This window comes from Gadus morhua, chromosome 1 (assembly GCF_902167405.1).
Source record: "Gadus morhua chromosome 1, gadMor3.0, whole genome shotgun sequence".
Taxonomy (NCBI): domain Eukaryota; kingdom Metazoa; phylum Chordata; class Actinopteri; order Gadiformes; family Gadidae; genus Gadus; species Gadus morhua.
Window position 1 is genome coordinate 17,952,057 of NC_044048.1, and position 23,638 is coordinate 17,975,694.

At 44.1% G+C, this 23,638-nt stretch overlaps 2 protein-coding genes and 1 non-coding gene across 15 annotated transcripts; 1 reads left to right on the forward strand and 2 right to left on the reverse strand.

The window, feature by feature from the left end:
- Positions 1-27: 27 nt before the first annotated feature.
- Positions 28-15,681, reverse strand: LOC115545806 (protein kinase C-binding protein 1). Of its 12 annotated transcripts, XM_030359277.1 has the most exons (22): positions 15,422-15,667; positions 13,976-14,040; positions 13,651-13,886; positions 8,902-8,972; positions 8,340-8,503; positions 6,863-7,084; positions 6,429-6,542; positions 6,220-6,318; positions 6,040-6,127; positions 5,889-5,944; positions 5,724-5,801; positions 5,480-5,595; positions 4,868-5,346; positions 4,580-4,708; positions 4,293-4,442; positions 3,401-3,913; positions 2,754-3,263; positions 2,091-2,263; positions 1,844-1,924; positions 1,650-1,728; positions 1,285-1,536; positions 28-1,121 (listed from the first exon to the last, which is right to left on the reverse strand). In XM_030359277.1, exons 3-22 carry the CDS (start codon positions 13,662-13,664, stop codon positions 940-942), a joined length of 3,570 nt encoding a protein of 1,189 aa, XP_030215137.1. In that variant the 5' UTR covers positions 13,665-13,886; positions 13,976-14,040; positions 15,422-15,667; the 3' UTR covers positions 28-939. The 12 variants fall into 12 exon arrangements, with proteins under 12 accessions (XP_030215137.1, XP_030215145.1, XP_030215163.1 ...); XM_030359285.1 differs by lacking the exon at positions 13,976-14,040 and having other exon boundaries at positions 15,422-15,681; XM_030359303.1 differs by lacking the exon at positions 15,422-15,667 and having other exon boundaries at positions 6,226-6,318; positions 13,976-14,134.
- trnak-cuu (transfer RNA lysine (anticodon CUU)) lies at positions 14,589-14,661 on the reverse strand. Its single transcript has one exon. It is a non-coding gene; the product is annotated as a tRNA-Lys (tRNA).
- An 858-nt stretch (positions 15,682-16,539) lies between the features above and the next one.
- Positions 16,540-22,164, forward strand: LOC115545908 (translocating chain-associated membrane protein 1-like 1). 2 transcript variants are annotated; one of them, XM_030359409.1, is made up of 11 exons: positions 16,540-16,906; positions 17,833-17,893; positions 18,038-18,156; positions 18,538-18,654; positions 18,752-18,810; positions 19,224-19,308; positions 19,651-19,721; positions 20,198-20,302; positions 20,400-20,543; positions 21,266-21,426; positions 21,642-22,164. In XM_030359409.1, exons 1-11 carry the CDS (start codon positions 16,787-16,789, stop codon positions 21,713-21,715), a joined length of 1,116 nt encoding a protein of 371 aa, XP_030215269.1. In that variant the 5' UTR covers positions 16,540-16,786; the 3' UTR covers positions 21,716-22,164. The 2 variants fall into 2 exon arrangements, with proteins under 2 accessions (XP_030215269.1, XP_030215278.1); XM_030359418.1 differs by having other exon boundaries at positions 19,224-19,299.
- The last annotated feature ends 1,474 nt before the right edge of the window (positions 22,165-23,638 follow it).

Consider the following 23,638-nt stretch of genomic DNA (forward strand, 5'->3'; position numbering starts at 1 on the left):
TTCACTAACTGTTACCTGACACACAAAGGTAGTCAGAGCCATTCTGCCCAGTTTTATTATACTTCACCAATTCATTTAATCTATGTACAATATGTAAACGAGAACATGACAAAATATAAAAAGACATGCTCACAAATACAGTATCCACTTACCCCATTATAAGACTGTTTAACACTTCTTTTTTTTACGTTGAATAGATTTTGCTCTTTGTGGTGACAATCATCTCAAGTAAACGTATATCCTAAACATTTTTTGCTTTTAGACACATAGAAATGTGATTTGATTAAACATCCCATAACAATCATAACACTATAAATATTGTTCATGTTTCTTATTACAAAAAAGCTTTGTACAGTTAAAATGTTTTGATTATTTTTATAATCACATAATTGTATGTGTACAGAGGCGAACAACATTGGAAAACATGAGTCAATGTAAATGTTATTAGACAATATCGGTAAATGAGAAAGTGGATGAACGTTACATTACTGAAAATATATATTGGCACCCCAGCAGTTGGGTTCACTTTTATTTTGGCTGCTTTGAAAACATTTGTTTTATAACCATTAAGTACACTGGTACTGCACTGATGACATGTAATGAATGTTCAATTGTTTGATACAATCTTCCTTCTTAGGTCAGAAATGAGCTGGTAACAAAGCCATTTAATCTCCCAAAAAATATCTTGTCCAAAAATATACAAGCATACATGTTTAAGAGAGTTACGAAGTGAGCCCCACTTTACAAACATTTGTGAAAATCCAAGTTATTGGATGATTTGAAATATTCAATCCCCAAGCAAAACAGGCAACACAGGAGCTGGGGAAATTAACACATTTTTCTTTCAGTTTTTACAGCGATGCAATGCGCTTTTTCGTCTTGTGGTGCCCGCGGCGGCCATATTGAAAAGGAAAAACCGTATGTGTACATAGTGTCTAATTAGGTTACAGTAACTCCAGCCGCACTGTCCTTGCTTTTTTCCAAATATCGGGGGGAGGAGTTTTTGTCTGGTATCGACCCAGCGGCGGAGGGAAGTGTCTGCGTGGCGGGGGGGTGAGTCGGAGGCTTGGCCGTAGGGTCCGAGCTGGGCTCTGTCTCGGGTTCCGGCTGTGGAGCTGTGGCTGTTTGAACGAGGGCAAAAGGGGACGTGCGTGTTAAAAATAGCCGAGGGAACGCTCGTGAAGATTTGTGAATTTGCCTGCAGTGAAGCTATGACCATGCAAAGAGAAGGAAACAAACAAAATATGTTATGGATGGAAAGTAGAAGTGACAATAGGTTCATACAGTTGGGCCGACCTGACTGAGTGCAGGACTTCATGTGCTCCGGCCAGTGGGCCTGCTGGCAGGGGTAGTCGCAGTAGCTGGTGTTCCAGCAGCAGTAGAAGATGGCCTCCTTCCTGCAGTTGGCGCACCATTGTTTCTTCTTGGTCTCGTCCACCGCCTGCTGCTTCTCCGACTCCGTCTGTTTCTTCACCTCGGCCACCAGCCGCTCCCTCTCCTGCTCCAGACTCTGGCGCATCTCCGCCATAGTCAGCTCTGTGGAGTTTACGAAGGCATTTGTAATGTTAAAGACTAACATTGCTGCAAACACAAGTGCTGAGTGCGTGTGTGCAGTTGCGGTTACATGTGCGCGTGTGAAGCCTACTCACCCAGATTGTGCTTCATCTCAGACAGCTCTTGCTGATGTAACCACTGCAGCTTCTCTATCTCTATCCGTAACCGTCGTATCTGTGAGAAAAATAGCAGAGGATTACCAATAGCAGTGGAAAGGAAAGTGGAAAGTTTAATTCAAGGTTACTTCATTAAAAGTAGCTAGTTTCGATGTAGAAACCAGAGCACCGACCTCAGCGATTGTGTTTCCTGATGTGCTTTTGGAAAGGTCGTTGTAGATCTCCGTCATTGTCCCTTTTATTGTGTCCATCATCTGAGAAGATTTGACAAAGGTATTGCATTTTAGACTCCAGGAGGAAGAGGATATCACTTTTGAGGCTGGTGCATATGTGCTTTGTGATATATTCACGACTACCAAATATGTTGGTAGTCGTCATTAGTTTATTTGGTGATTTGACACAACTCTGGGTTGAACGTACTTTGCTTGTGTACTTGGCTATGTCTGCGGCCACGTCAGCTGAGCCTGTGGGGATCTGCAGGTCTCCAATCAGGAAGGAGGAGGAGGAGGCGGCGGAGGAGGAGGTGGAGCTGGCCCCGCCAGCAGTGGTGGGCGTAGCAGACGAGGTTGAAGTGCTATGAGGGGGGTCTTTCACTGATGGACAAAATACAATTACTAAATATTCAGCACAAGAAATTCCAATTGACTAGTGGATCTGAAAAGCTCATCGTCCTATGATTTGCCTATTAAACAATATAATACATAAAAGGTCTTTATTAATTTAACATCCAAATCCAATCCGGTGCACTGTGAGAGCTCAGCAAACTTTGGGGGATATATTTTCTAACACCCACATGTGACTGAAACTGAAACCCGAACAGAACCAACCTTCCTGTAGTCTACAGCCAAACTGTTTCATGTATGACAACAACTTGTCCATGTAGCAAATATTTCCACTGATAATATAAAATGTTTCCTCACATAAGGCCTGCAGTGCCTTAAAGCACAGCAAGCTAAAGTGTTTTGTTGCCAATCTAAACCCCAATCCACCCGAGACATAAGATACGCTCTGAATGACTTTAACCTAACCTATCACCCCGTGTCTGCATGTGTTCACGTCCTCCTGTTCCACAGTTGCGTGTACCTTTAGCGGACTGCCTGGTCTGGTAGCGGCTGCTGGACGAGGAGTTCTGCTGCTGTGACTGTGACGGGCTGTGGGCCTGCAGCGGCGCCGCCACCGGGGCCGGCGCCGCCACCGCTGCCGGCTCCCCAGGCTGCTGCGGCGGCTGCTGATGCTGCTGGCTCTGAACTTTCTGCACGTGCACCTTCTTGAAGGAGGTGGGGAACTTGCTCGTGGGATTCCACACGACCGCGCGGGGCACAGCCTGACCCGCCTCCTTGGGCAGCAGAGGGCGCTGTTTCTTTGCAGCTGAAGGAGCGGCGGCGACGGATGTGGAGGTGCTGCTGGTGGTGGACGCCGAAGTGGAGGAAGGAGAGGGGGCGGGGGGGCTCCAGACAGGGGCTGTGGTGGTCTGAGCGGAAGCCGCTGCAGACACTAGGCTGTGGGCAGCCATTGTGGGGGGCTGGGAGGAGTCTTTTTGGTTCAAAGCTTCCTGTGCTGGTGAAGCTGCTACAGCAGACAATGGAAATTTACCTAGGTCCAAAGTTAAAGCAAATCGACAGACAAACAAATATTAATATTGCAATATTTAACCTTCACCTTGGAGACATTTATCATTGCAGTTCATATCAACAGAGGAATAGGGCCAAGATAAATTCATAAAGTTTCACCTTCCATCTTGACAGCAGAAGGATCTTTGACCATTTTGGCCATAGAAGTTGCAGGCTCTTTCTTGGGCCTCTTGCGATCGCGGCCTCCATTCTCATCACCCAGGTCGATCACCAGCTCTCTTTCAGAATCAGAGTCTTGCTCTGCCGAGGACGCAAGGGCAGCCGACCTCCCTTCCTCTGGGGCCTTGGTTGTATCCAGAGGGGGCTGACCCCCGGGCGCCCTGGGCTTGTCCTGGGGGTCCCTATCCTGGCCGTTGCTGCCCTGCTTCTCTGGGACCAAGGGATCGGAGGTGACCTTATCCCCCGTGTCCGACCCTCCCTCCGGGCCCTCCCCCTGGCCTAAGGACCTTGGCCTCCTTCTCTCAGCTTTCTCCTTGTCCTCGTGGGCCGAGCTCTTGGGCTTGTGCTCCTCATCGCTTGGGTACTCGCTGTCGCTGGAGTCGGATTTGTCTGAATCCTCAGAGTCACTGTGTTCCACACCTTTGTAGACATCTTCCGATATCTCGTCTATGCCTGTACAGACGGAAAAAAATTATCAGAATACTTTTGAGATTAAATTTTTTTGCCAGGACAAATAACAATTTAAGGGTACTTCAGCTTATGTGGCAGCTGTGTGGTTGACCCTACATTCAACCACACAGCATGATCAGTACGGCTTATTCCACAGAGTATTGATGTCGTCGTTAATAATTTAGAAACTTTGTGCCATGTTCAGTGAGAACGTCTTCGAGTCATGTTCAGTATATCAAATAACTCTTTGGATATCTAAAACAGAACAATAGATGAACACGTCAATGTTGTACATCGCTTCATTATAAAACCAAACGCAAACCGTCATGAGAACACTACAAGTTCAGTACTATCCCGACGATAAAGTATTATGGTATCTCACCCAGTTGGGCCTTGCAGCTTTCTATGGTCTTGTCCAGGCTTCTGATTGGTCTCTTCGGTGTGGGTAGGACCGCCGCACCCTGCTGCTGTTGCTGTTGCTGCTGCACAGACTCACTCAGCTCCTTCAGATCCATCTCAGCCTTCACCCGGTCTACAAAGCGAGCGGTCAACAGACAACCTTAACCTCTTTGAAAGCATTTCAGCCCTCCCTGAACTCCCAACTGTCTGATGCAACCTTAATTGTAAATGTACACAGCGTTATGCACACAAGCATACAACAGGACTGACCCAGATTCAGATTAAGGATGCTCCCTGGGCCTGTAGTCCTCTCCTGCTTTGGCACCAGCCCAGGGTTGAAGGGCTTCGGGCTGCCCGTCGCGCTGCCTGCTGGGCCTATCTTCGACGAGGCGGGGGATGCTGGAGATAAACCGTAAACAAACCAAAACTGGGTCATGATCGTCCATCGTTTGAACACGTCATGTAAACACACCAGATAATACCCGCCCCCCACAGGTAAGGCCGCCCCCTAACCACCAACATACACACTCAACCTAAGGCGTAAGGAACATGAAGTACCGCTGAAGTCCATGGACTCCTCTCCCGTGCTGTAGTGGAACGGCAGGTTCCGGGGTGGCTTGTCGTTGCCGTCCGGCTCCGCGTCCGACCCCGTGTGGACGGAGGAGTTGGTGCTCATGGGGGAGCGCGGCATGTCTGTCATGGAGATTCGCCGGCTCATGCCGCTGGGCGCCGAGCTCTTGCCCAGGAGCATCTTGGGGGATATGGTGATGTCAAAGTTGAGGCGCAGCTTTTCCGGTTTCTCAAGTTTCACGGTGCCCGCCCCGGGGTTGGACGGGTCCAGCAGCATCTGCAGCTGGTTGTTGGGGGTGAAGGGCGTGCGGAACGGCGCGTAGTTGAAGACGCCGAATTTCCTGCGGATGTTCTCCACGTAGACCTCCATCTCCTGCATGGCGCTGTTGAAGATGCTCTTGGTCTTCTTCACCGAGAACGGGATTTCTTTGGACATGAGGTAGCAGTTGTTGAGCGGCACCCAAGCCCTAGAAACAGAAAGAGATGCAGCAAAAGAAATGTCACAACAGCATTTTGACGATGTGGAGGTAGAAACATTGATCCTCTAAGCTTTGTGTGAGCAGATCCATCAGTCTGACCCTCATGGTGTATGAGACTCACCTGTCGTGTTGACCGAAGAAGCGTGCGTCTACCTGGCCGTCCTTCTCCCGCAGTGCTTTAGCCGGCCAGAACGGGAAGCCCTTCAGCTTGGCCCACACCAGAGGGTGGGGCGGGCTCTGCAGGGACCAAGGGAGAGGAATCGATAGGCCACGGTTAGTTACAGTCCATATGGTTTCCATTAAAAAATATTAAAGGCGGGTTTACGCACACGCATACACACGGTTGGATATGGATAGAGACTCACACATGGCTCACAGAACCAGTTATCCCTTTTTTGGCAGGACGACAGGTAGCACTCTGGACAGACCTCTATCTCATTCATCTGTAAGAAATAGAAGTAGGAATGTTTAACATACAGAACCCAACAACTCGAGTTTTCCATGATGAAGGGAAGGGACAAATCACTTACCTCATGTTCACAAATCTTAACAATGACCTTTGCTGTTGCGGTTAGTTTGTGATTACCTAGAAGGGGTTGAAAAAATGACACGTTTTGAACTCCAATTCTTTCACAGTAAAACACAGTGATGTATACACGAAATCAGCCTCAGGTTGCCTACCTCCATTATAAATTATACAATTGTGTAAGATCCATTTCACATCAGCCAGAAAGGCTTCAGTACAGCCATACATCTTCTTTTTGACATTCTGTAGAAGAACATGAACAGAATCAGTGTGATTAACCCAAAATAAAGAAAATAAAAATGTGAAGAGTAGTTTCAGTTCATACGTGTACATACAAGTACCTTCTCTAGGGTGAAAAGGTCCATTGCGTGAAAGATGTATTCTGCATAATCTGGGTGCTGTTCCAAAGCCACAGGCTTATGGAAGGGCTCCGTCTAGACAGTGGCCAACACACATGCAGCCATTAGACAGAGTCATGTTGTCCGTTCACTAAATGTCCACAGTTCATGCCTGAAGAGTGTAAATATGAAGTCTCTGGGCATACCCCTGGCTGTTTCATCTTCTGGAGGGCAAACTTAAGCAGGTAGGATAGCTGGTCTATCGTGAGCATGGTCATGGCCTTGCTCTGGGTCTCTATGCATTCTGCCACGGTTATTTTCTGCAAAAGGAGGGGCAGACAAATTTCAATATGGCAAGAACAAAAGTAGAACTTAGGCTAGCATCCCCCGCAAAACCAGACGTATACTTTAAACAAATAGTTAGTATCAGTAAAAGTAATAAAATAATAAATGTATGTAGCTTAAACCTGTAAAGGGATAGGCCCAATACCCTTACATTAGGCCTACAATCAATTGCGTTGCAAGTACACACATCCACCATATAGGTCACGTGCAAATGATGTGCGCACCCACATGGGCGCGCGCGCCCACAGTACAAACCCACAAACACCCACAAGTGCACAAATCTCTGATGAGATACCTCACACTCTGGACAGAACCAATCGCCCTCAGGCTCGGCGGGCAGTTTGAGGCACTTGGCGTGGTACACCCGGGGGCAGAGCTCACAGCAGAGCACCTGACCCTCGCGGTGGCACAGCCAGCAATAGAAGTCGTTCCTGCCGTCCTGCGGTACAACATCAACAGGGTCTGTGGTGAGTGCCGGCTGCTTGGCATAGTAAAAGGGGCCGTGCCTTAGCTCTGACTGGAATGCGGGTGAGAAGAAACAAGGGGGCAGGTTTCAAAAACACAGGCAGAAACAACAAACAAAAGAGGTGCAGTGCAACAGAAACCACAACAACAACAACAACAATTGTCAATAAGGCAGGGTTAGGAGGAACCAAGGGGCAACCAAGCTGACACCCGACCCACAGGCTGGTTAAACTGGTGGTGTGCTTTGGACTATGGAGAGGCAAAGCTGTATGTTATTTAATTGTGCTTTTCCTCGATATAGTGGAATATAAACTTGAGAATCCAAGAAACTGATCTTTTTGGGGAGTCAATAGAACGAAAAGGCCTGTGAGGTGGGTTTGTCTTCTAATAAACAAGTCAACTTAGAGATCAGAACACCTCAGCACATCTGAATGCCCTGATCATGTGACTGGTTCAGTTTAAGCACTGGGAAAAATGGAGCTGATTTGGCTAGATATTGCAGAGTAGTCATAAGACCTTGCAGAATAATCATAAGACATTGCAGAACAGTCATAATCTGTTCATTATTCTAGCCAAATCTGCCCACTGCAACAACATATTGTAAACGTTAACAGTTTCAACAAAAAAAAAAAGTTCAAAGCTCAAGCCTAGCTGGCCCCATGGCGATGATTAAACAGAGCATGAGCAGCATTCTACTGTCTTTCATTGGGCATGAAACTGTTGAAACTAATGAAACTGAATACTGTTAGTGAAACCTGATTTTGTGTTGCAAATGAGCGGTTTTGGTGAACATGGGGAGTATGCTTAATCAGTTTACTAATGGTCACTAACGATCACTCACACGACACACCAACCCCTCCCCCACTGATATCATGACAAACAAGTCATGTTTCAAGAGAGGGGGCGGCCGGTGGTGGTCGTGGCGGCGTTGTGTATTCATATGCCAATTAAAAAACAAATAAGCCCATTGATACGTAGGTAGTCCTGTTGCAGTACCTCATGTAAAAAGATGGAATCATCCTTTATGCAAGTGTGTTTGTCATGCAAGTTACAAAGAGACAACATAGGGCATCAGTGGAAAACCTTTTGTGAATATTGTCGTTTTAATCATTTTTCTGAACATTGGATCTTTATATGTAAAGTGATTAAAAAGCAATGCATACAACATGCATACCACGACAACAATCTAACACTTCATTAAAATCAACTGGAAAAAGCGTTGTGAGTAGGTGCAGGAAGTTCAACTCTTCAAAAACCACTCAACACTGCCCAGCGAGTTTCAACCAAACAGGTCTCTCCATCCTTACCTGGTCTTTGTTGTGAGAGCTCATGGCTCCAGGTTTCTTCTTCTTCTTCATGGGGCTTGGGGAGGTGTCGGTCGGGGAGTGGCCATTGGAGGAATGGGTGGGACTTGACACCTTCCTTTTCTGAGGTACCAGCACCCGTTCCGCTGACCCTGGGGGGTCAGGGACTGGACACGGACGAGGGGAAATCAAATATTTGATCAACACCAAACTAATGTCACCACCGCTCTCCTAACATCGGGACAAATGTTATTGGAAAGGATTTATTTTATTTCATTCAACAACAGAACGGTACTCAATTTGGCTGATTGCAGACATTCGTCTTTACTGGCTTGCAGCTTTTCTATACAAGGTCAACAGAGGCTTAAGAGATGCACCCAGACCACCAGGCGGCATATCTGTTGACTCCTGACACAAGCTCTAAAAACACGCTTTCAGGAACAATGTTATCTGTTTACCCGTGTGGCAACCCTGACCTTGGAACTTTCATACAATCTCTAAATTAACAAAAACGAAACCACTGACCCTAGACCTCAAGCACAGGGAGGTGATATGAGGGGCTTACCTTTGGTTGGCACGGACACCTCCATCCCTTCTAGTACATCGGACTCAGTCTTGATTTCCTCTTCAGCCAAGCTGCAGAGCAGAGAACAAGTGCAACAAAGGAGGGAGGGGGTGAATTAGGAGGTGGGACAAAGTCAACAAGCGTTCACAGAGGAAAGAGAGCCACAGTAAACAAGTGCATCACCCTAGGCACCCCCCTTGCCCTGGGGAGGTGTCACTAGAGAGCAATTGCACACTTCTCGGTTATTTGTCAGTGCGATCGTTTGGTTGGGTCTTTAGGATTATGAATACGGCTCACATCGTTCTCTTTTGATCACAAGTAACCACCGCTCAAGCCTCAACATATCCACCTCAAAAAGTATATATCTCCATGACAACACTACAACAGGCCCGCAGCCCACATGTCCCTCCTCAATAGTATGAATAAGTTGTTTGGTCAAATCCCCAAAGTCAGCAACACTAGCCCTGGATTCATGCCTAACCGACAAGGTCTCACAGTGATTCACAGCAGTCACCTGTGACGCCTCCAGTGGCCCTTCTCTAACAACAGCTCGACCTCAGGGCTCTAGGGAATGTTCTTAGAGACAAATAGCAACACAACGCTCAAATAGGCTCCCGGGATTAAAACCCTGGCACTGGTAAACATTTCTGGCTTTGGCTGAAACAATGAGGTCGGAGACTAAACAACAACAAGGAGTGTTCCGTTACTTTCATACAGATTGGTTGTTTTCATCTGCATCATCCAATATTGAATCTGTCAAAAGAAGATAGAGCCCTACCATCCCATACACGCACAAAAACGCAACCCCAGCAGTGGTTTAAATCCTGGTTCTTTTTTTTTGGAGTCACCCCTTCTCTGCGTACTTCCTGAGCAGAGGAGGAGGAGAACAAAGGGGACGCCTGCTGATGAATGGGGCTCTTTCAGAGTCCGGCTCCTCCTTTGTCAGAGTCACAGAGGGCCGTGTTCCAAGGATGTCCCTCTCTTTGAGACGATCCTTAAGAGAAAAATCCTACGCAGGACCCCTGACAGGTCACACACTTCGCCGGGCATCGGCCCGGGTCCTCAGAGCTCTGGTTTCCAGTTGAGACATGGGTCGTATGGTCAACCGACAAAAAAGGTCAACCACATTGAAAGAGAGGCAGAAAGAGATTCCATAAGCTGTTTCAGGGTGGAATTCCACAAAGCGATGATCAAACGAGTCAACTAGCTGATTAAAAAGGCCCAGATAGTGAAGGGTAAGAAAAATAAGCGCTAGTAGCAATAGTAGCTTGAGAAGCTGGAATGCATCCAAAGCTGTAAACAATAGACGAGTACAATCTGTTTGACACATATGATATATATGGAGGGAAATACAATACTATATTACAGAAAGCCTGACTCAGCAACAACCTGATTAATAGTCACCAGGATTGTTGTTCCAAACGTTTTTTACCAATCCTCTCATCATTAGGCAAACGCAGAAACATGTTTTTTTTCTTTCAGGCACCAGCAGGATCACCTATAGAGCATAAAACATGAAACCAGAATCAAACTACATACCTATTACTTACACCCAAAGGCAAACACTCACACATACACACACACACCCACACCCACACACACTCACTCACACACACAAACGTGCGGGCGCATGCATGCACGCACACCCACAAACCGCTCCAGGGCCTTCCTGTTCCAGACCGAATGAACAAACGAGGCCCACACGAAAATGAGAAAACGTTAGCCAGCTTCCTCTGCTACGCGTTACTAAAGCAGGGACAGCACTCTTGTGCCTTTGGTTGCAAGAACGCCCACAGAACGTCTTGTTTATCACCAATGGACGTACCAATGCAACGGTGACATTAATCTTCTTGTCGAAAAAAGGAAAATAGACAGAATAAACAGACGCAAGTGAAGAAGACGTGGGCTGTTCCAAAATACATTCTCAGACCAGGACCTATGTTCCACTAACACTGCCCGTAATGCTATAAGGGTGGTAGACCAAATAAATCCTCTGCAGGTTCTGGGAATATTCCATAAAGACCAGGTTCAGCAAAACATTGACAGCATAGCCCTATCATTGAGTACCTGAGAGACAAAAAAAGGAGAGGGGAAACAACAACTGACTCGATGCCTTGAAATTCCACTCCTGTGAGAGCCGAGCAGGGTTTTCTCATCACAGAAAATGGAGGCCACAGCTTGCCCCCCCCCCCCCCCCCCCCCCCCCCCCCACAGCCACCACCACCACCTCCTCCTCCGCCTCCTCCTCCTCCTCCTCCTCCCCCACTCTCCCCCATCCCCCACTCGGAGGCTCAGTCTCAGGCACATCCATGCAGGAGGACCACCGCTCGGTGGAGATTACAGTTCAACGCTGAACCGGGCAAACCTAGGAACCGATAAGCATGAGAGGGAGAAAAACTACAATTGGATGAAAACCATATAAACAACTAGTAAACGTTGAGGAAAAAAGATGCTGAGGTTTCAGAGGATGATTGACTACCTGTATTGGATAACGTCCTAGTAACATCTTAGTACACCATACCTATAACCTAGTTACATAAATGTAGCATGAGGTGCGAACTTGCATTCTTATTTTCAGGAAGGCCTATCCGCCTAAACAACAATTAGGATCAGTACAACCACATCCCAAAGAAAAAGCATTGTCCTTGTATAAATAGGAATGGAGAAACTGACAGGAGGAAAATGCAACCGTCCGTGACAACTGCACATTCATATGCAGACACACAAATGCACCCGTGCATTTTTGGATTACCAAGTTGTGAGGAAATACATCAGTAACGTGTGTCTACTCGTGGTCAAGTACATGTCCTGCATTAAATTGAAAGTATGTCAATAAAAGAAAACTGGTTGGACAATGTATTAATGTCTGTTTAAAACATACCGATAATGTTACTCCGCCATTATGGCTCACATATTCCAACACGTCAAATCTACCTTTGTTACGCAAAGAAAACAAAAATGAAACCCTTCCAACCTTCATTTCATATCATGGAGGAAAAAAAAGGTGATTCAAAGATGGCTGTGGAATTTTCCAGAAGGCCCTTGCCCTCCCTCCTGCTCTCCCTCCGATTGTCAATCTTTAACCTCAACTACAGCTGCAATTGGCTGCGGGTCTAACAGGGTGGAACACTATTGGTCGGCTGTGCTGTGCCACACAGATCCCTGTGTGCGAGCTTCCCTCTTCCTCTTAAAAAGCATTTTGCTGCAATGCAGAGATTTCCCCTGCATCTGTTTATTTCCAATCAGTTTAGCTCACCCCGTATTAAACATGAATAACGTTAACCAGAGAGCTCCAGGAAAATGCCTTTGTAGATCATATCTAGGGTTTTGTGGAGCATGTTGGAGGGTCGTTTTGTCAACCTGTGGGTGGTTATCTACACACTCATCTGACTGTATCCTGTTATTTTCTTGTCGAACGCCATTCCTGTAAAATACCACGCATGATGACTAATTATTAAGGTAGTCATAGGAATGCGAGTGGATTATCTTTTAAGGATTTAGGTTAAATTAAAATGGTGTCAGAAATAACGTTGCTGAAACTAAAGAGAAAAAGCTTGGCATTGCTCTTGTGTTTTCCCCTTAAAATAGGAAGTGAGAGTGAAATTGAGTAATGGCTCTATTGGCTTTCTTCATTTCAATTTTCATCTTTACACTTTCATGAAGTTGAGAGAACAGATCATGAAGTTTGATCTGCTCTGATCCCAGGGAAGATAAATAAACAAATGACGGTTTACTATGAAGCTTCTTTGAATATGGAACAAGATGTGTTGGTGAACATAATGTCGATGAAACATTTTAATGGTGGATGGTGCTTTAGAAACAATGTAGCAGGGGGCTCTTTCATAGTGCCAGGACCGGAGAACCATGCAGCAGCACGTTGTACGGCCTAGTGACGATATATTGAAAGGAAAAATTAAAGAAAGGGAGAATATAAAGAAGACGTGTACATTAAATTCCAATGGAACAAGATAAACAGTCACTTTCCAACAATGACTAAAAACCAACAATGCCCTTTCATCTCGGTTCAGCGGTCAGAGGGAGGAAAAATCCAAACAGCCAAAATCTCCATGTACACGGCAGGTATTCATTAAAAATAAAGTATAACTATAATACTAAGAGTATTCAGGTACAGCTCTTAGAGAATGACTTGAGGCCACCACAAACCATATTCTTTTTACAGGCACATCTGTTTGCCCCCTGGCCCCATGCCCCTCCATATGTCCATTCCCTGGCTTCAGAATGGTACAGAAGATAAGAACACAGCAGACCTGCTTACAAAGAGTACACAACACACCCCTGCTCCTCCAGTGCCCATCCCCCACGTCTCCTCTGCCAGTTTGCAAACCAAGGCTTCCAAAGCAGAACAAGGAGAACTGTGGGGCCATTTTCCTTTTCCCTATGAACATAAAATCTTCACTCCCTATGCATTATCAAAAGAGACGAATAAATGATTGGCCATGGTACACTCTGCCTCTTGCAGGTCAGTGTATTCGTCTGGGCCACCCATGTGACCCTGACAAACAAGAGAGAGACCAAGGGGTGAGAGTCCTCGCCCAACCCCCCACACTAAGCACTGTGTGCAGCTGAGGCCTGCAAGGCCTTCAGTCCACCCACACCCCTCCCCCTCCCCTTCCCTTCTGGGATATCAAGATCCCAGTTCTTCGGTATAGTATTCAGAAGCAACACAGTCACAGCAAGAGAAAGAAGCCCTGTTGTCATAGGAATCGAGATGAAAAAGACGGGGCTTACCTCTGTGGATGCATGGCTGCCTGACACACTGTTATGTCAACACTTATAAAACATGGAGGACACTCTCAGCCCTCAGCCGGGGAAGGCTCCGCTCTTCAGGCAAGGCGATCAGGCCTGAGTGATGTTAGCCAGATTCTGACTGGCTGCTTCCCTCACAGGCAGAATGCAAGGCGGCTCCCCATTGGCCGCTGTGTTTCCTGAGTAATTATCTTTGTTCAGCGCAGGCAGGGGCAGCTCTGCGAGTGCGAGAGACAGGGAGAGAAAGAATGAGCGAGGCCTAAATGACAAAATAACACATAAAACGACAGAGTATTGGTATACAAACCCTGTAAACCATTACTGTGACGCTTTCCAAGGTTGCATCTGGTGCTGGCTGCTTAATTTGGGAACCTACAGAGGTAGAATTGGCAGCATGTAGAATGTGAAAACAGGACACCATGCACTGCACAAGCCTCCATTTTTTTTGTGTGGATAGGGCCTTTGTCTAACTCCTCCCTCCTTCTCACTCCTCAGAGGAAATAGAGGTTACAGCTATACACGATATACAAAGACCAAACATGTCCAATTATACAAGGTTTTAAAAAGGCCCACTATGTGGAGGCCTACAATTGTACAATAAATATTTTATGTATAAGATCTAAAAACCCATAGACCTCAGATAACCATATAAAATAAATGAGTAAGTAAACTACATGTTCAGAAAAAATCTCATATTCACCATTAAAGGACAGAAAATCGAATCATTTTGTTGAATGATTTGTGTGTATAACCTTCATCACATTCTCTTTACATTAGGGGTGTGTGCCATGAATATGTCAGCTTTGCTGTTATGGTATCCTAACCCTATGGTATCCTATGGTATCCTAACCCTAACTCGTTTAACGCGAGAGGGGAGGAATAACAAGACACACTGTTTCATAGGGGTGAGAAAAGTACTGCGCCCAACGTGGGGCTCGAACCCACGACCCTGAGATTAAGAGTCTCATGCTCTACCGACTGAGCTAGCCGGGCCTGAAAACTACAGAATGTGACTCTCATTTTAATTCCACATTCGAGTGATTAATATGTAAACACAAATGTCGGTCATGGCAAGTAATGACCGTTGCAAGACAGATACGTTGCAACGTTGCCCTACATTATCCGAGTGCACACATCCTGTTGTAAGCCCATAGACTGGCCTACCCTGTAAAATGCTGACCTCTAGTGTCCAAACGGCTATAAAGCATGTATGAGCAAAGTGTTCCCTGAATTGCAAGGTAGATAACATAATAATAGGTAACAGTTTCTTGTGTACAAGATAAACAAGTCACCTAATTGGTCCCTGCAAGTTAATCATCCACATGTAGGCTCCTTGGTTGATTCTGCACATAATCAAACATAAAGGTAAAGATAAACGGGAGCTAAAGCCCTTGATAGTATGGCTCGATATTGCAGATAGAAATATGGGCTACAAAGACCTTAAAATGAATTTTAAAAGTGAATGAAATAATCGGGTTATTAAGTTGCATTGTAATAGAGTTGTTCTCATTTGAAATCGCATATCTTTCTCTCGGGTGGTCCACTGACGTATCAGCGGGGGTTACAAGCTGTTGACCCCGAGGGCCTGGTCCACACAATAGTGTCAGTTTCACATCAAATGTAATTTAACCATCGTAGTAACAGAGTACTGACATATGTACAAAGTTCATGTTATAATGCTGGTAAGGATACATATTTCGGTACATTGTACATTGCAATACAATTAGCATGCAACGTTAGCACGTAGGCCTACCTTTTGGTAACCATTCAGATGATCGGTGACACATCTGTTTGCAGTCGGGTCATATAATAATATGTTTGTTTTAACACAAGGAGCATCAACATTTCCTCTTGCATCCCTCTCCTCATTGAAACATTACGACTAACTTCTATATCAATTTGTTAATGCAGGCCCTTATTATGCGTCATGAAACCTGATTGCAAAGTTTTGGGAATGGGAACTGGGTTCGGTTCGGGATAACCGTTCGGTGGTTACGAGTGTTTCTGGTCTCCGTGACGCCGGTGGGCGGTTCTATCCTGAAACGCAACACGATAACTGAACTTCCGGTATTCTACTTCCTGTTAACCGTTTACGCAAGTTAACATTCCCCGGAGTTCAAATATTACTAACATGACAAGAACAACCACCACGTCCACGGCAAGAATAATGAAAAGACAGTTTTATAGACTAATTTTATAAAGCAATATCCGAAAAATTTACCATAAATGAAAATATATAGTCCGTCCCTCTCTCTCGCCTCTAGCCGTTTCTGGTTAAACTTTAATATGTCCATAGGTTAAACCCATTTCCATATAAACTCAAAGTCCCGCCTCTCTCGACAGAACGCTCGTTTGGATCAACCTTTGCCAGGCCTTCTGTCTTTAAACGAGGACACCTGGGAACGAGGTTAGCTGGTGGGTGGTTCATATAATTTAATGTTTTTCCTTTTTTTAATTTTGCAAATAAAAAATCCAAACAAATTCGAGTTTTCACATGAAAAGCATTGACGAATAAAATATGAAATAATTATAGTACACAATATACAAAAAAGAGACATTCCAAAACACAATAACAGAGGGTAAATACACAAAAAATATAAACAAAAAAAGGAGGCTGGGACATTAGAATAAAAAAAATTGACAAAAGCCTTTTATCTGACAAATGTTGAAGTGAACCAAGTATTTTCACATTAATTCTGTCTTATTTAATTTGGATTTGGGAACATGAAATTTTTCCAGTATGATTAAATCAAATTATTTAGCAAATAGAGTATCATATTCGATAATCCCCCCAAAAATGCCATTCTAAAAAAGAGTCCCAAAAAGTGTCATAAATGATGGTCAGTTCATCATGAATGGGTTCTGGTTCTGGAGAGGGAGGGCGCGTCATCGAGACCTGCCCGGAAAAGTGGGTGTTTTGGGATACTCATACTACTAGCTCGATGCAGCTACTAGATTATTTTTATCCGCAGAACATTTTCTTCATTTATTGCATTTCAGAAAGCAGCAGTCAAAAGGATACATATTTTAAGACAGCGTTGTAGGAACAGCTAGCTAGACCACCAGACGCCGACGTTGGTTCAAAGCTCCAGAGGAAGATAGAAGTGTGCCCGCTAAGATGGGTTTCCGCAAGAAGAACAAGAGCCCACCGGTTCTGAGCCATGAGTTTGTGATCCAGAACCACGCCGACATGGTTTCTTGCTTGGCCATGGTCATCCTGCTTGGTCTGATGTTTGAGGTACTGTTTAACCTCGTTCTCATCTCAGGACTGAACGCCTGTAACGGGCTGCTCAAAATTGGCGTTGTGGGCAAGAGAGAGAGGGGGTGGGACTTCGATTGAGAGATTTACGTTTAACCAGCATGTTTCGGACATTGCTTTGTCAAATTAATCATCCAACGAAAAGCATTTTTTCTGCATGTCGTTGCTTGTTATGACATGTTCTTAATATTCTCGCTCCGGAGACTTAACTAGCGTACACAGCTCTTAGGAAGTAAGTGACCGGAAGTGGAGTATTAGCAGACCGGGATAACGATACAACGACATTCTCTCATCCGATGCACTGTTTAGTAGCGGCCAGGTGCACCAATATATCTGTGGGTACCAGCCACTTCTAGCTAGCTGACAAGGCAACAAGAGGCATGGTGCTGTCGTTTCTTTCCCCTGTCATGTCTGCAGGTCATCTTCATGTCAGCTATTGAGTTTAAAAAATAAATGATCAAAGACTTGCATGAAACCTGCTGCAGCACAGAGGCCACTGGCAATCTTGTGGACCGTTTAATTTGTAACTCATTCAACATTACATGATAGAGGCTTAGCACGTCTAAATGTTACAAGTACACTGATTTCACATCACTTTAACTCAAATGAAAATATACCCTAATGAGTGTGCAGCTGCTGGTCATTGCTATGTCTAATAATAATACATAATAATATGATAATAAAAAAAATCGTAAATATATTACCATAATACCTTTGTTATTCAAAAATGTACTGCCACATTGTATTCATCCATTTTAATTCATAAATGTGAATAAAATGACATGAACTGCTATTGACCCTCTTAATTATTCTATAATAAGCTTTATCATTGTAATGGAGCTGTTATTGTGATACCCCCTTTTAGTGTCTGCAATGAATTGTTTCTGACTTTCTTTTTGTTACAGGTGACAGCCAAGTTTGCGATCATGTTCATTACGGTCCAGTATAATGTTACACAAGTTCTAGGTGAGGGATCATGTTGGATCTTATTGCTTTATTCAGGCATTAACATTGTGGCAGGATACTTCTGTAATTTATTGAAGAGTCCCTCGTTTTGTGAACCACTGTTTAACAATACTTTTTTTGTGTTTTTATTCATTTTTGGAATAGAGGGAAAGAAGGAGCCAGTGAACTTTTACCAGTATGGCCCCAAAGATGCAGCTACAGTTGTCTTTTACCTGCTCATTGCAGTCATACTGCATGCCTTGATACAAGAATATATTCTCGACGTATGTATAATTTCAAATACACAATGCACATTTGTTTTGTTTTTTTAGTTTGTGTTTGTAGCAAGAGTGAATCTAATCCAATCTAATGTCAATCTAAGAGTGACAAGTAACTTCTGTCGTTTAGCCACATGTTCGCCCAGTCTAATCAATAAAGCATTTAGTCTTACAAATTGAAACATACTTTTTAAGTGAATGCATGGTCTACTGTACTCTCAACTTGATAAGAGGGTTTGGATAGTTCAATTTAATTGAAAAGTAAAATGCATTCATAAGAGATAACATGTATTGATCGAACCGTGTGGGAATATATTTGCTCTGCATTGATTTTATTCTTCTTTAAGGAATGCACTCCCCTAATGTCTCCCCTCTTTTCAATTCAAGAAAATGAACCGGAGGTTACACCTCTCAAAGACCAAGCACAGCAAGTTTAATGAATCTGGACAGCTGGCTGCCTTCTACTTGTTCTCCTTCGCGTGGGGCTGCAGCATCCTGACGGCAGTAAGAGGACCCAGCTGACACCACTGGAAACCCAGAGAGGCACAATGACATATGTTGTATTCATGCTGTTGTCTCTTTTCTTTTTCTTTTTCTCCAGGCGGAGTTTGCCACAAATCCCACCTTCTTGTGGGAAGGTTACCCACACACCCACATGGGGTAAGTTGGACCTCAAGAGACGAACGCCCAGAGCCTTTCTTAAGATGCTACTACTACTCTTCAACGCACTTTGACATTTTTATGCAGATTTATCTGATGTAGAGCAACAACTTAAGAGCACTCTAGCGAGCGAACAGGTGCTCTGTCTGCTGAGCTACTGCCCATGTGTATGAAGGCGCCCGCATCAAGAGATTTAAAGACCCAACGGAGCACAGATATATGGCGAAGCCTTAGCCTCATTGATGTTGTTTATCATCGTTTAAAATGTCATATATGCGTTACGCTTTATCATCTGCTCTCACTGGTTGCTGTTGTCATATTGTTTTGTTTGGCTTTTTTTGGAGACAATATGTGTTAGGTATATGTTATTGTGTTTAGTGGTATGACTATCTAAGAATGTATCTCCTTGACAGCTTTCAGGTGAAGTTCTTCTACATTTGCCAAATTGCCTATTGGCTACACGCACTTCCTGAACTATACTTTCAAAAAGTACGAAAGGTAACGTTCGTTTGTAAATCAAATCCAAATACCCCAAACAATGCAAATGATGTGTAACGCTGTAGTGCCTTTTACATTGATCGATTTAATTAGGTAACACAATACTCAGCGGTTGTTTTATCCAAAGTGTCTCACAATACTGAGTGTATTTGTTTTTTGCTTGAGCTTATCAAGGTGTTATGTTTACCGTGATTTATTGTAAATGGTTCACAGTTCTCAAATAGCATATTATGTTTTCGTACCAGGGTGTAAGTAAAACGCTGAACACCTGTCTTTAGCTGTGAATAGCTGTGTGATATCTTTAGATAATCATTTTATTATCAATTTTCTATTGTATTGCAGGAGGACATCCCTCGCCAACTCTACTACATTTGCCTTTATGTTGTCCACATCACTGGTGCCTATGTCTTAAAGTGAGTCACCCCTCAAGGCGTATGAGCCATGAGACGGCATTATTATTATTTTCTGTTGCATTGTTGTTATTTACACTATTTGAATTGTCTGGATAATAGTTAGACAGTAATTATGTCTGTAAAACACATTCCTATGGAATAATACAAGCGCAACGTGTCCTTCGTTTGAAGTGAATACATCTCTCTGAAAGTAAGATGGAGCCCAGGCAGTATCTTTAGCCCCCACCACTGACTTTGTGATTATTTAATCACGTCCTCTCAGCTCATCTCCTCACTTCAGACACTAAAAATACCACGGACAAATTACTTTGTTCCCTTGGACTCTGGGTTGACCTCAGCTAATGTTCTCACTGTGTGTGTGTGTGTGTGTGTGTGTGTGTGTGTGTGTGTGTGTGTGTGTGTGTGTGTGTGTGTGTGTGTGTGTGTGTGTGTGTGTGTGTGTGTGTGTGTGTGTGTGTGTGTGTGTGTGTGTGCAGCCTCCATCGACTGGGCCTGGTGCTGCTGGTGCCTCACTACCTGGTGGAGCTCCTGTTTCACGCCTCGCGTCTCTTCTACTTCAGTGACGAGAACAAGCAGAAGGGGTTTGTACTTCCACCCCACCTTCAATACGATTGGGTCTGTTGCTGTCCGATGGATCATTGCATTCAGCTTTACACTGTCTATCCTTTGTGCTTTCAGATTCACCTTATGGGCGCTGCTGTTCGTGATTGCCCGTCTGCTCACCCTCACAGTCTCGGTTCTGACGTTTGGATTTGGGCTCCCCCGCACGGACAACCAGGGCTTCTCTCTGGCTGAAGGGAACTTCAATGTGCTCACCATCAGGTAGGTTTCATTCCTTAGCTGTGTTCGAAATCGTTCCCTATTCACTCACTCACTATTCCCCACATAGTGTTCATGATATAGTGCACTATATAGTGAAAGAACAAACGAGATTTCGGACACTACGCTGAACATTGCTAAACGTCATTTGCGTCAGTAAATGCGCCAGGTATTTGTGTGACACAGACAGATGCGCCCACATTATGTAAACAAACCGGGCACTCATGAGGAAAGCTGGAGGTTGTATTGATGTTGAATGTTACGTTTCCTTGATCAAGGTTTTTGTTATTAATTTTGAATGTTACATTTTCTTTGTTAAATCCCAAATAAATTGTTGACATTTCTAAACGAAAGCCGGAGACTACATCATTAAATGTATTTGTTTTTGCGGTTATTCAGCTTCTTCTTCTCCTCCGGAAAACCACGACCGCATTGCATTGTGGTATACGGGAGTAACATGTAGGGAACATCGTATGTACACTCGAATTTTGGGTATTTTTTTATACACTCAAATTCTGGGTATTTTTTTGTGTATATATATATTCAATATTTGACCACCACCACAAAAAAAATATCGGTGATAGGGAACGATTTCGAACACTGCTCTTTTGCTTGGCCACACGTCGGCTTGACCGTTGGTGTGATTTTAATTGCATTTTTAATTTTAATTTGAACTTTGGTTGGAAACGTCGGTGGACAATTGGCACCTTTTTTTCTTCCCGTAGGATGACCTGCCTGGCTGCTATCTGCCTCACACAGGCCTGGATGATGTGGAAATTTATTAACTTTCAGCTGAAAAAGTGGAGGGAGCACAGTCAGAACCAGGGGTCCAAGAAGAAGACAACCAGTCCCAAGAGCAAGCCTTACAAGAGGGAGCCGGCGAGGGGTGAGTCTGCAAGGACCCTCCGTCCCTCCACTCTCAATCACCGTCCTCTTAAACATAACAAGGCCTTCTTTCATTTATTTTCTACCACCTATATTCAGAATTATTTATTATCGCCATGGCCATGTCCCGTACTACACCACCAAAATAATTGTCTGGCCTATCTCCTCTCTTTTTCAAAGATGTGTGATATTTGTGTTTCCCCCTCGTCTCCATAGGTGGCGCTACTAACGGCATCGTGAAGTCAGACGACAGGACATCACCGCGGGCCAGAAAAGCCAAAGCGTCATAGGGAGACAGAGGAGCGGTGGTTGTGTGTATGTATGGGTGTGTATGTGGCGGATGTGGTGGTGACACGCTATCGGGACCTATTATCGGTACACAGTTCAACGATCCACTATCAGGATGCACTATAGAGATATTATAGCTTCTTACTGCTTCAGGTTCCATGTTGTGACTTCACAACAACAACCGTTTAATCACACTCAACTACCATCTCCCACGTACCTGATCCTTCTCAGTATCCATACATTTAGGTGCGTTAGATATGGTCCATATCATGATCTTCATTTGAGGTCTCTGTTGATGTAGTCTTGCAGAGATGACTATGCCACTTTGAATGGTGGGATTACAATACGTATGTAATCAATTATTTATCCTACATTTTTTTTGCAATCAATTGAAGGTATTTCTGACTCCCCAAGACTAGTAGAGATGTGATGGGGGGGGGGGGGGGGGCTACTGTCCAGTCTGGTTTCGATGCTCTAACATGGTGGGCGGGGCTCAGTAAGTAATTGTCTGAACAATTGCTGTTGGGTAAAGACCCTTTCACACATGCATTGTTCCCCTGCAATGTTCCTGAACGTTTTTGTGTGAATGGGAACAGGGATCAATATTCCAGGATATCTGCCCTAGCCATTTGCCAGCCGGTACGGCTGTGTTGTGACTGAAGCAGTGACCTTGCCGAGAGAGGCACGTGAAGTTATGTCGGTGTGAGGTAGGACAAGTTTGAACCAAAGACTCCGCTGATGACGCATTTTGCGTACGTATCTATCTACTGTTATCTTAAACCGCCAATGCACCCAACGCTCTTTTGATATCCCTTTAATTGTATCCAACACGCGTTTCTGATTGAAATAATTGACAAAAACATTAATTGTCTCGCAAACAAGTTAATAGCAACATTGGCAATGGAAAAAAACAGCTCCTCGACCACCATAAACACCGATGGAATTACCACCAACTGCTGGAGTGTCCCTGGGCCCATCTTTTCCAGCGTTGCTAGTTTGCTTGGTAAATCACTAGCGGTGCCTGCAATGTTATCCTAGTAATTTACCTGGAACTATGTGTGAAAGGGGCTTAATATAACAGTGAGTCATTTCCATTGTTAAAGTAAGTGTTGACACTTTCGTGACATTTTGACACGACATGTCAAATCTCCAACGATACACCGTTGATTAATTGTCCTTACATCATGGTATTTGACTTCAGGGCAGTGTATTATACTTTATTTTCTGGGTTAAGAAACCTACAATTTTAATTTCGGCCATCACCTTCATTCAAAATTATTTGAAATGATGACTATGTATCTAAAGAAACCCAGCCAGCCAGGCTCAATCAAACCGGAGATATCTTCCTGCTCGGAATCAATTTGATCAGTAAAGAAAAAACACAGAGGGTATTGTTTTCAAGGGGGAGAGGGATTAACGTGACCAATCTTAAAAATTTTATTAGATTGTATGTATGGGCTGAAAGTATGTATGGGCTGTGTACATGTATATTATTATGCATAATTTCAAATATGTATTACAAAATGAATGGCTGAAATGAAAATGTTATATTAACTCATGTAAAAACATCCCCTTATTAAGGTTAATACCTGCAAAGATCACCACTAGCTCTGTTTGAAAAAAAAAAGACTCCTTGCTTTTTGAAAAATCACTGTAGTATTTAACTGAAAATAACATGTAGATAGCTAAAGTGAGGTCTATAGTGCATTATTTAAATCCACTTTCGTTCTTGGTAATGCCATATGAAGTCCATACTTTTCATGGGATTGAGGGCATTAATTGTTTTTTGTTTTTGTTTGCTACTCGCCTGGCAATCAACAGTATTATCAAGGTAATGGAGGCTATACCAAGTGGAAGCTGCTATGTAGCATGTTGCGCTGTATAGCATGCATACAGTTCAATCCTTGTGATGCCATTGTGGGAAA